General features: G+C 37.2%; 1 protein-coding gene across 1 annotated transcript; it reads right to left on the bottom strand.

Moving 5' to 3' along the window:
• Positions 1-6,150: 6,150 nt before the first annotated feature.
• On the bottom strand, positions 6,151-7,890 carry LOC111608397 (trypsin-like). The gene is made up of 6 exons (XM_023332363.1): positions 7,854-7,890; positions 7,449-7,641; positions 7,190-7,366; positions 6,819-6,880; positions 6,593-6,717; positions 6,151-6,497 (listed from the first exon to the last, which is right to left on the bottom strand). Exons 1-6 carry the CDS (start codon positions 7,888-7,890, stop codon positions 6,348-6,350), a joined length of 744 nt encoding a protein of 247 aa, XP_023188131.1. The 3' UTR covers positions 6,151-6,347.
• Between the last annotated feature and the right edge of the window lie 8,678 nt (positions 7,891-16,568).

Below are 16,568 nucleotides of genomic sequence, written 5' to 3'. Positions count from 1 at the left end.
CGACTCGCAGTGACAGTTGGTATCGTGTCTTATATCAGGATGTCTGATAAAGACAGACATTCTTTCTATCTGTCACTGGGACCAACTCAGTCTGCTTGTAGCAAACCGGACATTTAGCAGAATGATGCAGTTAAAGTCAAAACTTTCTCTGCAGCTGAATCATTTCTGGGTTTAGGGGCGAGGCGGGTTTTGTCCCGCTATTGCAAGGACGATTATAAAAATATAAATAGAAACAATTTTTCTAACGTCAACATCAGACCTACATTTTTATTCACAAACCAGTGTATGAAAAAATATTCTTGCCCATAATTTGATAGTTAGAGGGCACAGATCCGCCCCCTCCTCCTTACCATGGACTCAGTTCTGAACAACATGGAGGCTCTGAGAGTCATTATTAGACTGAGGGCAGCCAGACCAGTTTATTTTTACTACATTATTATATTTAGCTAAATATTATTGCTGAGGGGCACAAACAGGCTTTCTGACACACAGATTTAAAAAAAATGTTTTCGAAAAAAGACCCCAAAAACTCAAAAAGGGCACTAGGAGCATCAGGCATGAAAAGGGCAGGGGCTCAAGCCCCCTTCCCCCCCCCCCCGCCCCTCCGCACGTGTGACGCACAGCAGTCACACTTGCATTTTCATAGGAAATGCACACTTTCTAGTTTCTCATTGTCTTCAACACAGAGCATTTAAAACCACAAAATAAAATCTGAATATGTTTCTATATAAACCCTGGTGCTTTAAGAGTTACGTTTAAGTTATGATACTCCCCAGATATTCATTTCTATCTACTTGTTGGTTCTCAGTCATCCAGGATATGGCAAAACTAAAAAAAGGCTTAAAAATAAACCAACTTAACAAGTTATAATTTAAATAGCCCATATTTTGTATTGGGAGCCATTTCAATAAATCAATGTTTATGAAGAATTTTATTAAGAGCAGTTATTCATTAAAGCTTTTTTATTTAGAACCTTGAATTTTTGTAAAGGGGTAGCAGAGATTAGATCAGTAAGACTGAACAAAACTTGTTTCTAAGCAACATTTGAATTTTAGTTTTACTTCTCAACAGTTTTTTTTTACTGAGAAAAACATGTTTGATGTGCATTACTTGTCAGTTTTGGCCTTGCAGCTTGAATGTGGTTTAAAACCTCTTTAAACCACATTTTACATTATATTTCAATGTAACTTTGTCGACTCCCCCAGAATTGCTCTTAAGAAATGTGCCTGTTTATGGTTCCCCCCAATACTGAGATGGAATATACGCCCTTGGTAGAAATAGTTTAATTCTTTTGTGACAAACTCCATAAAGGTGCCGAACCCTTTATGTTCAAACATGTTCAACTTGCAGCCGTGTGCATGTGAGCAGATAAAACAGAGAAAAGACAAACATTCCTTTTGTCCAAAACAGAGTGTTCCTTAAAAATTTCTTGTAACATTTTCTTGTCTATAAAATGACAAGATTCATAGTTTCTTTTAAGAAGGACATTTTAGTCCCTTTAGTCCTTTTGTTTTTCCACAATGTAGCATCAGGGCTTTTTTCTATTTTTGTATTTTGTTTGTCCTTAACTTGATCTTTGTTAGCACATTGTGTAAACTTTGTTAGCACTTGGTGTAAAGCTCCACTTTATACCAAGCAAACTTTTAGCCACATAAAAGAAATTATTTTTTCTAATTAGCAGATGAATATGTAATCATGTCTCTAATTAGTCAAATCTCAGACTGTTACTCGCCGGTTCGTCTTGTTACTCCACACCACTGCTCCTCATGACTTCTCTCTGGTTTCCTCATGGTCTCTTCATGTCTCTGGTTTAGGTTTATTTTTGTTCCTTGGACTTTCTACAGTAGAAGGAGGGACTGGATATTTCTCAGTGAGTTGGCATGGTTTTTCCATCTGTCTGAATTTTCATTTGGATTTAACTAAATTTTCTTGCACTTACAGTGGATGGCCAGTAGTTGGCAGTGTATTGTATGATGCACTAGTGACCACTTTAGTGGTCTGTGTGCATTTACAAAATAAAACCCCATATAAACACAAGCAAATGGCTTTTGGTTAGCTGTCCACTGCCCATTATGCATGAAATGGGTTATATACATAATGCATGGTCTGAGATACTAAAGTGGTGTTTCTCAGTCATGAAATACATAGATTTAGAGCCCAGATTAATTGGCTGAGTTTAAAATCAATCACTGATCATTGGTTGTTATTTGCTGTGATATATTTGTGGACAAACTTCCTAATTAAATCCTAAATGTACTTTTGATTTTTTTTCTTTGCTGAATGCATTAAATGAAATTTAATAGCACTGCCATTCACAATAAATGAATGTTAAATTTTTAGATTTAAAACAATTCTGTGTTACAATTCAAGCACTTATAGGAGCCTGTGAATGACCCCCACCATTGGAGTTAACCCCTCTGAGCTTTTTTGATCTATAAAACAGTCTGCAGCCAAGTTGTTATGGAGGTTAAACAGTCAGATATTATTAGAGTTTATTTAGTAAAATAGCAGCAAAGTTACTTATTTCATAACTTCATAACTAGAGACCTTCTCTCCTCTGGTCTGTTTAACAACTTCAGTCTCAGATCAGCTCAGCCCTCCAGGACTGTCAGCAGCAGAAACAGCAACATTAAACCTATCAGGGAAACATAAACTGCATTTGCTTTGCATTGTCTTTACATGATGACAATGATATAGTATGATCTGATTAAATATTAGATTCCTGACCAAAATGGGTTGTTGCTATGTTGTTGTACAATGTTTTAAGATCTTGTTCAGTGTGCCCCTTTTTAACTTTGAGCCCCTGCACCTCCTAATGTTTCTGCACGGCCCTGTGTGCATGTGAGCAGATAAAACAGAGAAAAGACAGAGAGTCCTTTTGTCCATAACAGAGTGTTCCTTTTGAATTTCTTGTCTATAAAATCACAAGATTCATAGTTTCTTTTGCAAAGAACATTTTAGTCACATTAGTCTTTTTGTTTTTCACAATGTAGCATCAGGGCTTTTTTCTATTTTTGTATTTATGTTTCTCCTTAACTTAATCTTTGTTAGCACATTAACTCCACTTTACACCACACTAACTTTTAGCCACATAAAACAGATATTTTTTTTGTTTTTATTTCAGTTAGCAGATAAATATATAATCACATCTCTAATTAGTCAAATTACAGACTGTTACTTGCCGGTTCGTCTTGTTTCTCCACGCCACTGATCCTCATCCCTTCTCCCTGGTTTCCTCATGGTCTCTTCATGTCTCTGGTTTGAATTTATTTTTGTCCCTTGGACTTTGTTTTTTTTTTTTTGTAAGTTTGATTTTTTATTAAATTAGACTTTTATGTCTCTTGCCTGCTGCATTTGGATCCACACTTCAACCACACACATCATGACAGATGGTGGTAATGCATTGGACTTTAAAGGCATTCTGTCCATCATGGTTAGTTTGGAATGAATATATGTAATGTAAAAATTTAAATATGAATAAAATAGTTTTTAAAGAACCACAATAAAGCCTAACTTTGTTACAAAATAAATGGTAACAATGGACTATTTTCTTTAAATCTTCAAGTTGAGAACTAAAATATGAGAATGTTTTTATAGCCAAAATATTTGCTGTAAATGGTGCTTGTTGTATATCTAAAGTCAGAGAAATGATGTCAGAAAATACCTGTCAAAATATTACCATATTACCATAATGCATGAAGTACGTACATTTGTAATTTCTCCAAATAGAAAGTTGTTATTCGGAAACTACAGCAGTAGTGCTAATCTTTAGGGGTTGCTTCATGTCACAATATATTTTTTACCTGCAAGAGTTTCTACAGTAGAAGGACGGACTGGATATTCCTGAGTGGGTCGGCGTGATTTTTCATCTGTTGGCCATATTGAATTTAACTACATTTTGTTGCACTTGTAGTTAATGACCAGCAGTTGGTATCATGCACTAGTGACCACTTTAGTGGACTGTGTGCATTTACAAAAACATAAACGCATATAAACACAAGAAAATGGCTTTTGGATAGCTGTCCGTTGCTCGGTATGTATGAAATGGGTTTTTATATATATAATGCATTATCTGAGGTACTAACAGGACGGTGTTTCTCAGTCATTAAATATATTTGGAACCTCAGTTGTGCAGAAGTTTGTGATGTCAAGATCCTACCTATGAGACTCAGAGTGAACTTAGTTCCTGTGAGTTTTTGTCAGACAAAATGTGTAAGTTCACTCTCCCACATGCTTCACAGTAGATAAAGTTTTATATTTTGTCATTTATCATGTAATTATTGATTGCTTATTTCAAGGTTGATTGAGTGTGCTGCCTTTTGTAAGTTAAGCTGGACCAGCAAGGTTGAAAACCACACTAGAATGCCCACTGGTGGATATTTTGTTATGTTTTGGTGATGCTACAAAAGAAAATACTGTAGATCCAAGATGGTGGAACGCAACACCGAACAGTTCATAGATTAAGCTATTATTATCTTTGTACACTGTGTTTCAGACAAGATTTGTTCATAAGTATTGGTTAATTGTGAAAATAATAATTGTCTCTTTGTTTTATGAATGATGTACCAACTGTTTAATTTACAAAATAACTTTAATCCCCAAATAATCCAAAACTGGTTGAAATATGCCTCATCTTCATCCAAGATTAATATGTTTGTGGTACAATTATAAATTTGAAACTTTCATTTAATGTCTGTTAAGTATGAAGAATAAAATGAATGATAAAATCACTACTCTAGAAAAAGGTTGTATCATTTAATAACAACATAATAAAAATATTCCTGGTTCCATAAAAATAAATTAAAATTGTTAATTAATACTATTATTTGGACGGTGATTATTGAATTAACAAGGCCATCATATTCGATGATGAAAACCTTCTTTTCTGTTTAATTTGACGTAAATATCAGTTAAAAACATTGTAAGAAGAAAGTATTTAATTATATATTTTAGCAGTACTACCATCTTTTTACTTTTCCAGATTTTACTATAAAATTTCCAGAGAACTTCTGTCATATCTAAACGTTTGAAAACCAAATTTTATTTTCTGTGAAATTTTACATAATAAACATGTAATTTAGATTTTAATTTAAACAGTGAATGGAAATAAATATTTTTGTACTTCCTCCTTTATTTTGCAGGCCATATTTATGTTAATGTTTTTGACATAATTATTTTTCATAGCTTTATCAAAGCCTATAAAATGTGTTCAAATTAAAACTGACACTTTAACTGCAATAGAATAAAATTTTCTATCATTAGAATGTTAAATTTGTGGCAACCAGAAGCTGCCATTAATTAGGTTGACCTGTTTTTAAATATTTTCTTAAAACTTCTTTCATTCCAGATTTTGACTTTTAAATTGTTTCCTTTGTATTGTAGTGGGAACGTTTTAAGGTTGCTGTGATTAATAACTGAATCTATGCATAGCAGTATGATGATTCTTGTGTGACACAAGAGTCTTTCATGAAAAAGACTTCTGAAAGAGTTCAGTTTCTCTGGCCTTAGCATTACAATTAAGTCATTGGATTGTTTCTTTATCTCTCATGGCTCCTAGTGAAAGCAGATGTGTGGTTGCTGTCTGTTCTGTAACCAAGTAGATTATCAAACTATGTGACTGGAATGAAACTCTGACTATTAAACTGTAAGCTGTGTTCTGCTCGGGGCTCTTTCTCCTGACTGCTATCAGTGAGAAGAGCCTTCGAATAAATACCGATAAAGAATATATTCGATCTCTGGTTCTTGAAATAATTTTTCCTCACTCTTTGTTAAAGTAAAATTTTCACAACAGCATCTTTATTATTCTTATATATATTATATCTTTAATATATTAGGATATTATTTGTTAATTGCTGTATTATGTGACTTCTGTTTCATTAATTTTGTGCACAGCTCTTTGGTCCTGTTGGAGTTTAAAGTTCTCTAGAACTAAATCAGGAAGAGTAACTCCAGAGCTGCAGAGTTTAGATGCTGCATGTTCATTTCTGATGTAAAATAAAGACAAAAAGTGAATAAATAAATTACTTCTGGTGTTCCTCTTCATGTGATTTAAAACTCATGTGACATTTTTAGACTCTGTTCAGGGAAAATATCAACTGAACAAACTGATCCATGAATATAAAAACGATCAACCAGGAAATGTTTTTTTTGATGCATTTATTGATTTATTTTTCATTTCTGAGGTGAAGAGAAAGCTCCATTAGGGAGGTCAAGATCAGGTGAGACAAAAACAAAACAATTAATTTATTATAATTCTACAAACATGTGGATCAAACTGATGAAGACATAATGATCAAATTATATATGAGAGGAAATTTGATGAGAATTTTATTTCATGACAGTTTGTTTTATTGTATCCCAGTTTTTTCTTTTATCCACCCCAGGTATGCACACACATCTATTAAATAACTTGGTTTCCGAAATGCATAGTTGTTTGTAACAAAAGAAATCACACCATAAATCATGTCATTGTACACCACTGCTCCACCAGAGTCGCCCTGTAGAAAAATTTATATCAATATATTTATTTATGTTGTAAAACAGAAAATTCTTCTAATCTCTGTAGGGAGATATGTTGAAGAAACAAACTTACAAAGCACATATCCTGGTTCAGTGCTTGAGCACTGAATACACGCCCATATTTCGGCCGGACAATGGAAGCACCAATAACTTTCATGTCGACACATTGAAGATGTGCTGGAATAGCAGAAATTCTCACTGTTGAGAAACATGAGAATCATTAACATGTTCTTCACTCGACCTTCTCTGTGGAGACAGAAACGAAGATTTTATTCTAATAACTTCAATATTTCTCTCACATCGCTCTCTACGGTAGTCGACTGTTGTTGCTCCCTCTCCTGCCAGCTGAACAACATCGTCTCTAAAACACAATAAGAATAAAATGTAAAAATTATAATATAACAATGTAGAAAATTAATTATTATTAAGAACAATTAAAGAACAGAAAATAAATCCATGAAAGACTTCATCCACTGACACAGGAGTGTCCACCTCCAGTCCTCAGTGTGTCCTGCGTCCTTTACATGTGTCTCTGGTCCAACACACCTGAGCTAAACAGGTTCTGGTTCTGCTGGTGGCCTGATTACCTGACTCAGGTGTGCTGAAGCAGAGGCAGCAGGACTGGAGACAGAAAACCTGAAGTCATGTTTTTGATCAGAGAAAAACTTACTTTTTAAGACGATAAATGCAGTCTGGTAGCCGGGCAACTGGGACATCTGTTACTGGTGTCTCAAGCTTCAGCAACATGATGTCATGGCCCGGGTCGTAAATCACAGGAGCTTGTCGGATTACCGGATTGTACTGTATAACAGTCCGTGGATGAACTTTTAACACTGCTCTGTTAGTCCTGCAGAAAATGTTAGATTATAATGAACAGACAGAAAACCTGATCATCTGCAGATAAAACTGTCTTCATGTCTCTTTCCTACCATCCATCCTCCGACTTCCAGCAGTGAGCTACAGTCAGGATCCACTCAGGGTGGATCAGAGATCCTCCACAGCGGTCCACTTTATTACCCTTGCTGCTCTCCAGCCGAACGTGATAAAGACGCTCCGTGTCATGGCAGTTTTGACCTCCAATGATTCTCTTCTGCAGAGAAACATCTGAGTTCACTGAAACACCTGAAGAAGAAAAAGGAGGACTTTACTCAGAAATCAGGTGCAAACATGGCAACAAGAACAGAAAAAGGATAAACATTTAAAGATTAAAAAGCATCACAGTTTATATGCAAAGAAATTTCAGTGTCAAACAGAATCAGAGGGAAGTTTGAGAGTCACAGAGAGCAGCAGCCTCACTGGAACCAGTGGAAGTGTCTCCAGTGTTTCCAACTCACCCAGTCCCAGCAGCAGCAGAACCTTCAGCAGAGCCATTGCTGGTCCAGCTTCCTGTGAATGTCTGCAGTCCTGCAGCAGCTTTTAAACACTGTGTACAACTTCCTGCTGGAAAGAAAGCCACCAATCACAGGACAGACAAAGATCTGTGCTGTCATCTGCATACAGAGAAACTTTAACATCTCATTGTTCTAAAGAAACTTGAAAAGAGTTTTTGTTCCATTGACAGAATATTTCACTAATAATAAAACATTTCCCCTCTTATTACGGTAATTAAATAATCTAAACAATTCCAAATATAATAAAACTAATTACATATTTTGGCTTTAAACTAACATAAACATATTCTAACTGCCCAGAGAAAAACACTAAATTGGTAGAAATTACAATTCACAAAATTTAATATAAATGGCCACAACAATACAGTAGCAATAATTTGAATTGCAGCATAGAGGCAAACATGCCACAATTAAATAAATCAAAATGTCCCAAAAGCATAGAGCGACTGGCATAAGGGCCACCGGGGTATTCCAGGAAGATTCAGGGCCGGCCCAGACTAATATGGGGCCTGAGACAGATTCATGATTTAGCCCCCCGACCCCTCCTACTAAGAACATCAGCATCACTAACTGTTTAGATTTAGAGCCCAGATTAATTGTCTGAGTTTAAAATCAATCACTGATCATTGGTTGTTATTTGCTGTGATACATTTGTGGACAAACTTCCTAATTAAATCCTCAATGTACTTTTGATTTTTTTCTTTGCTGAATGCATTAAATGAAATTTAATAGCACTGCCATTCACAATAAATAAATGTTAAATTTTTAGATTTAAAACAATTCTGTGTTACAATTCAAGCACTTATAGGAGCCTGTGAATGACCCCCACCATTAGAGTTAACCCCTCTGAGCTTTTTTGATCTATAAAACAGTCTGCATGCAAGTTGTTATGGAGGTTAAACAGTCAGATATTATTAGGGTTTATTTAGTAAAATAGAAGTAAATTTACTTATTTCATAACTTCATAACCAGAGACCTTCTCTCCTCTGGTCTGTTTAACAACTTCAGTCTCAGATCAACTCAGCCCTCCAGGACTGTCAGCAGCAGAAACAGCAACATTAAACCTATCAGGGAAACATAAACTACATTTGCTTTGCATTGTCTTTACATGATGACAATGATATAGTATGATCTGATTAAATATTAGGTTCTTGACTAATATGGGTTGTTGCTATATTGTTGTTCAATGTTTTAAGATCTTGTTCAGTGTGCCCCTTTTTAACTTTGAGCCCCTGCCCCTCCAAAGGTTTCTGCACGGCCCTGTGTCAGCATGCGAGAAGAGAAAACAAAGGAAAGACAAAGAGTCCTTTTGTCCATAACAGAGTGTTCCTTATGAATTTCTTGTCTATGAAATCACAAGAAATCATAGTTTCTTTTACAAAGAACATTTTAGTCACATTAGTCTTTTTGTTTTTCACAATGTAGCATCAGGGCTTTTTTGCTATTTTTGTATTCATGTTTGTCCTTAACTTGATCTTTGTTATCATATTAGCTTCACTTTACACCACACTAACTTTTAGCCACATAAAACAGATTTGTTTTTTTTTTGAGTTAGCAGATTAATATATAATCACGTCTCTAATTAGTCAAATCACAGACTAATGTTGGTTCGTCTTGTTTCTCCACGCCACTGATCCTCATCCCTTCTGCCTGGTTTCCTCATGGTCTCTTCATGTCTCTGGTTTGAATTTATTTTTGTCCCTTGGACTTTTTTTTTTGTACATTTGATTTTTAATTAAATCTACAACAGAAGTTTTACTTCTCCTGCCTGCTGCATTTGGGTCCACACTTCAACCACATCATGACAGATGGTGGTAATGCATTGGACTTTAAAGCCACTCTGTCCATCATGGTTAGTTTGGAATGAGTATATGTAATGTAAATATTTAAATATGAATAAAATAGTTTTTTAAAGAACCACAATAAAGCCTAACTTTGTTACAAATTAAATGGTAACAATGGACTTTTTTCCTTAAATCTTCAAGTTAAGAACTAAAATATAAGAATGATTTTATAGCCAAAATATTTGCTGTAAATGGTGCTTGTTGTATATCTAAAGTCAGAGTAATGATGTCAGAAAATACCTGTCAAAATATTACCACTTTAGTGCATTAAACAGCTTCCCCCACAAGATTTCTTATGAATGCTGGTAGAGGTAGGTGCTAGTGAGACATTTCTTTACTACATGTTTTACTTAAGGTCATATTTTTTTAGTTCAACACATCCATAAAATATTGTGAGGACATATAACATCTATGGATATGATTTGTAAAGTTTTCCCGTGGTTGGGCTGGAAAAATATGACTTTATGACAGGGAGCTGCGCCGGTTGGTGTTCGTGGCTGATCACTCAGTTATAATACTAACTATGTCTTCTGTTGTTTTTCAGCTTTGAAGGCTCTTGCATGCAGTTTCTAGTCACACATATTGAAGAGTGTTTTTACAGTCTTCAACACTAGGTGAGCTCAGGGTGAAAAATTCATGTATATGTAAAGTTGTGTTGTGACTGACATGGTGATTGACTGTTGCAGCTGCTGTGGCAGTTGACAGTTATTTTACTGTTTTATATTATTGGATGTTATTTTTGAATAATTCATGAAAAAATAATGCTTTGTTTTATTTTGAGGAATTGTTAAATGTTGGTTTAAATTATACGATCACATGTAAAAAAAATTACAGATAAAGAATTCTTATGAATGCTGGTAGAGCTTTGAAGGCTCTTCCATGCAGTTTCCAGTCACACAAAGAATACAAGGGAAGCAGAAAAGGCCGTTTCTAGAAAGACATCCACATACCACCCTGTTTGAAAACACGGGGTACCCTTCTGTCTCATAGTTTGAAGCAAATCTTTCATCTCCAGTATTGCTCTTCTTTTAGTATTATTTCCTGCTTCGATTGAAAATCCACTTAAGAAAACTGTGTAAGTGTAGAAATGTAGTCATCCATGTTGACATCGGCAGAGAAAACAATAAATATATTGCTGCACTTAGTACTCATGGCTACCTCGCTGTCTCTTACTCTGCAGTTGTGGAGATCAATGTCTGGGATCATGAGCGCCCCCTGCCATGAGTCAAGAGAACTGCCTGCCTCACCTCGAATCTGTTCTCTGCCGTTTATAATTGATCCTCACCACACAAAACACATTACACACAAAGTTAGTGACAAAAAACACTGTACATTATAAAAGCAAAATTATGGAGAATCAGTTTATATTAAATGTTTTTTAACCATTTTATTGGTGACGTACAGACAGGAGAAGGCACGTGCAGTGGGGGGGCAGGAGAGAGCTTGAGCCTCTGTCCCTTTTATCCTTGATGCCTCTAGTGCCCTTTTTGAGGGTTTTTTTTTGTTTTTTTTATCTGTGAGTCAGGAGGCCTGCTTGTGCCCCTCAACAATAATATTTTGCTAAATATAAGAATTCAGCAAAATACATCAATCTGGCTGCCCTCGCTCTAATAATGAGAATTCTCAGTTTCTCTGCCTCCATGATACTCAGACACCGGGTCCATGGTCAGGAGAAGGGGGCAGATCTGTGCCCTCTAACATCAAGTTATGGGCATTAATTACAAGACAAAATCCAATAGAAACAAAATATAAAGTACTACTAACAATAATATTACACACATAAATGGGGGTTACATAAACCAAATCTTCCTGAACTTACACACTGTGTGTGATGAACCGGCAAGTAACAGTCTGCGATTTGACTAATTAGAGACATGATTACATATCAATCAAATCAATCAATCAAATTTTATTTGCATAGCACATTTCAGCAGCAAGGCATTTCAAAGTTCTTTACATCATATCAAACACAGAAACACAAAGCAACATAGAATCAACAATCAAAACATGACATTAAGTCAAGTTCCATCAATAAATTTGTAATTGATTACGTTTCAAATACAATCCTAAACAGGTGGGTTTTTAGTCGAGTTTGCATCCATAAAAGGTTTACCTGTTACACTCCTACTGTGTTATATGGAACAAAATACCTATTGCTATTTTTATTCCCACTCACGCTCACAAACACACAGTTTAAAACGATGTAAACAGCCTTTCAACAGCCTTGTAAACAGAAAGAGGTGTAAGGAGCCCGAGGCTCCTTACACCTCGTTCACAGAATTTCGAGCAGGGACTCCGCCGTCCCTCACGAATTTTTGTGCAATTCTATGGTACCTGTTAGTGTCTAGAATTTACAGAGTTTGTGTTACACGCAGTGACCCTCAGCCACTCGTCGTTTTTCTTCCGGCACCAGGCTCATCTGCCATATTCATCTGCTAATAAAAGAAAAATGTCTATTTTATGTGACTAAATGTTAGTTTGGTGTAAAGTGGAGCTAATGTGCTAACAAAGATCAAGTTAAGGACGAACATAATTACAAAAATTTTTTAAAAAGCCCTGATGCTACACAGTGAAAAACAAAAAGACTAATGTAACTAAAATGTCCTTTGTAAAAGAAACTACGAATCTTGTGAATTTATAGACAAGAAATGTTGCAAGAAGTTCATAAGGAACACTCTGTTATGGACAAAAGGACTCTTTGTCTTTTCTCTGTTTTATCTGCTCACATGCACTCAGCTGCACACTGACACAACCATAACATTTAAGAGTGAAGACAGTCACACATAAACAAAAACTGATTAAGGCAGGAAAACCTTAGAGAGGGAGCAGAATGAGGAGAAAATAAAGCAGAACTTGCTCTACAATCTTTGCTTCACTTGGTATTTATTCTAAGGTGAGCTGAGTGGAGCCCAGCGCTGGACGGTGAAAGTCACTCTGTATCTGTTCCAATTGGATGATGTGAAACATCTGAACATTTTATGCATTAAAGCCTGTTTTATATTTAACCAAAGCTCATTATTTCTCAAGGTAATGACAATGGGATTTTAGTCGGGTCTTAAACTGGTAAACGGACCTTAGTGGTGCACAGAGGGGAAAATGAGTGAACTACAACAACTTGTGTCTTGGTTAATGATTCTTGCAAGCTTTATTCCCACAACTTGTCTTTATCAATACCAAGATGTGAAATTGGTCATGGTATTTTTTTATACTTCGTATTCAGCTGCCCATTTTATGAAGATTTGAGAGAAATACAGATTTTACAAAAACATGATCTATTATTTACATTTAACATATAATTGCAACATTGTTTTAAAAAAAAAAGACTCGAAAGGACTTGAAATTCCAAGTTTCAGACTTGAGACGTCACTTGGGATGACTTTATTCCACTGCTGTATTGAAATAATCTTGAACATGTTTGATAGTCCTTGACCTGCAGTGGGCTGCTGCATGAATGTAACTTAAACATAGAGTGTATAAAAACCTTTTATTTGTTTACTGTCGGCAGCCTCGCTGCAGGATTCATTACTATATGCCACATGAAATAATTTTTAAAAATTTTAAAAAATATTTCAAATATGTCCTAAACTTACACACTCTGACTGACAAAAACTCACAGGAACTAAGTTCACTCTGGGTCTCACAGGTAGGATCTTGATTTCACAATCTTCTGCACAATTGAGGCTCCAAATATACACTGCTCAAAAAAATAAAGGGAACACTTAAACAACACAATATAACTCCAAGTAAATCAAACTTCTGTGAAATCAAACTGTCCACTTGGGAAGCAACACTGATCGACAATCAATTTCACCTGCTGTTGTGCAAATGGAATAGACAACAGGTGGAAATTATTGGCAATTAGCAAGACACACTCAATAAAGGAGTGGTTCTGCAGTTGGGACCACAGACCACTTCTCAGTACCTATGCTGTCTGGCTGATGTTTTGGTCAGTTTTGAATGTTGGTGGTGCTATCACACTCGTGGTAGCATGAGACGGACTCCACAACCCACACAAGTGGCTCAGGTAGTGCAGCTCATCCAGGATGGCACATCAATGCGAGCTGTGGCAAGAAGGTTTGCTGTGTCTGTCAGCGTAGTGTCCAGAGGCTGGAGGCGCTACCAGGAGACAGGCCAGTACACCAGGAGACATGGAGGAGGCCGTAGGAGGGCAACAACCCAGCAGCAGGACCGCTACCTCCGCCTTTGTGCAAGAAGGAACAGGAGGAGCACTGCCAGAGCCCTGCAAAATGACCTCCAGCAGGCCACAAATGTGCATGTGTCTGCACAAACGGTTAGAAACCGACTCCATGAGGATGGTATGAGGGCCCGACGTCCACAGATGGGGGTTGTGCTCACAGCTCAACACCGTGCAGGACGCTTGGCATTTGCCAGAGAACACCAGGATTGGCAAATTCGCCACTGGCGCCTTGTGCTCTTCACAGATGAAAGCAGGTTCACACTGAGCACATGTGACAGACGTGACAGAATCTGGAGACGCCGTGGAGAGCGGTCTGCTGCCTGCAACATCCTTCAGCATGACCAGTTTGGCAGTGGGTCAGTAATGGTGTGGGGTGGCATTTCTTTGGAGGGCCGCACAGCCCTCCATGTGCTCACCAGAGGTAGCCTGACTGCCATTAGGTACCAAGATGAGATCCTCAGACCCCTTGTGAGACCATATGCTGGTGCGGTTGGCCCTGGGTTCCTCCTAATGCAGGACAATGCTAGACCTCATGTGGCTGGAGTGTGTCAGCAGTTCCTGCAAGATGAAGGCATTGAAGCTATGGACTGGCCAGCCCATTCCCCAGACCTGAATCCGATTGAGCACATCTGGGACATCATGTCTCGCTCCATCCACCAACGTCACGTTGCACCACAGACTGTCCAGGAGTTGGCGGATGCTTTAGTCCAGGTCTGGGAGGAGATCCCTCAGGAGACCATCCGCCACCTCATCAGGAGGCGTTGTAGGGAGGTCATACAGGCACGTGGAGGCCACACACAATACTGAGCCCCATTTTGACTTGTTTTAAGGACATTACATTAAAGTTGGATCAGCGTGTAGTGTTATTTCACTTTAATTTTGTGTGTGGCTCCAAATCCAGGCCTCCATTGGTTAATACATTTGATTTCCATTGATGATTTTTGTGTGATTTTGTTGTCAGCACATTCAACTTTGTACAGAACAAAGTATTCAATGAGAATATTTCTTTCATTCAGATCTAGGATGTGTTATTTGAGTGTTCCCTTTATTTTTCTGAGCAGTGTATATTTAAACCAGGGGTGGGCAATCCTGGTCCTCAAGGGCTGGTGTCCTGCACCTCTTAGATGTCTCCCTGGTCCAACACACTTGAATCCAATAGCTGAATCACCTCCTAAGTGCAGTCAAGTTCTCCAGAGTCCTGCTAATGACCTTATTATTTGACTCAGGTGTGTTGAAGTAGAGATACATCTAAAAGTTGCAGGAGACCGGCCCTCGAGGCCTGGAGTTGCCCACCCCTGATTTAAACAGTTAGTGATGCTGATGTTCTTAATAGAAGGGGTCGGGGGGCTAAATCATGAATCTGTCTAAGGCCCCATATTACTTTGGGCCGGCCCTGAATCTTCTTGGAATACCCCGGTGGCCCTTATGCCAGTTGCTCTATGCTTTTGGGACATTTTGATTTATTTAATTGTGGCATGTTTGGCTCTATGCTGCAATTCAAATTATTGCTACTGTATTGTTGTGGCCATTTATATTAAATTTTGTGAATTGTAATTTCTACCAATTTAGTGTTTTTCTCTGGGCAGTTAGAATATATTTATGTTAGTTTAAAGCCAAAATATGTAATTAGTTTTATTATATTTGGAATTGTTTAGATTACTTTGGTAAACTGTTAGACTCTTCCATTAATTTAAGTGATTAATAACACACCAGGTGCTTGGTGCAGGTTCATTGTTTGGGCAAATGTCTGGTGTGATGACAGGAGGTTTTGTAAAATGATTTTTTTGACCACATTTTAAACTTGACATGTCAGATTCAGTTAACTTTAGTTTTCAGCTAAGTTGTAAGAGATCTTTAGTAATAATTTTGTCGATACTTTTACAAGAAATAAAGAATTTTTTTTTTTCAAACAATCAATTTGGAAGTACATGCAAGAATCAAACCACCTGTTACCACCCACAGCATTTGTTGTAAATGTTTGGTTTTGGAGCGTAGAAGGCCGCGACAAGTATTTTCATTAACGTTTATGTGATGTTTTGTGAGCTCCAAATGCCATGGGCTGAGTCTTCCTGTAACAGTTGAGGTTCTGCAGTAACTTCTATTCACAACCGCGAACCTCCAGCCCAGATCCCCTAAGCAGCGGCTTTAGACCGCCTGATAGTAACGTTAAGGTGAAGGAGAAAGCAAACAGTGAGCAGGTGGTGTTCTCTATATCAGAAAATCCGATATAAAGCCAGACATTCTTTATAGCTGTTGGTGGGATCGACTCAGGCTGCTTGTAGCAAACTGGGCATTTAGTCCAGCACTGGGCAGCCTGATAAAATTAAATTGAAAATTGAATCTTGTGATTTCATAGACAAGAAATGTTACAAGAAATTCATAAGGAACACTCTGTTATGGACAAAAGGATTCTTTGTCTTTGTTTTATCTGCTCACACGTACACGGCTGCACACTGAACATGTTTGAACATAAAGGGCTCGGCACTTTTAACCCTTTCATGCATAGTGGTCACTACAGTGGACAGCTATCTAAAAGTCATTTTCTTGTGCTTCCTGTGGATTTTTATGTTATAAATGCACACAGACCACTGAAGTGGACACTAATGCATCATAAAA

This window comes from Xiphophorus maculatus, chromosome 4 (genome assembly GCF_002775205.1).
Source record: "Xiphophorus maculatus strain JP 163 A chromosome 4, X_maculatus-5.0-male, whole genome shotgun sequence".
NCBI lineage: Eukaryota > Metazoa > Chordata > Actinopteri > Cyprinodontiformes > Poeciliidae > Xiphophorus > Xiphophorus maculatus.
Note: the sequence above shows the minus strand (reverse complement) of the source record. Positions and strands in the feature narration are given on the sequence as shown.

Excerpts from the sequence above, each read along its gene's own strand:
- LOC111608397 (XM_023332363.1), bottom strand. The coding sequence starts at position 7,890 with ATGGCTCTGCTGAAGGTTCTGCTGCTGCTGGGACTGG. Across the intron at positions 6,881-7,189 it reads TGCATTTATCGTCTTAAAAA|AGACGATGTTGTTCAGCTGG; the intron begins GTAAGTTTTTCT and ends ATTGTGTTTTAG. Across the intron at positions 6,498-6,592 it reads TGAACCAGGATATGTGCTTT|GGCGACTCTGGTGGAGCAGT; the intron begins GTAAGTTTGTTT and ends ATTTTTCTACAG.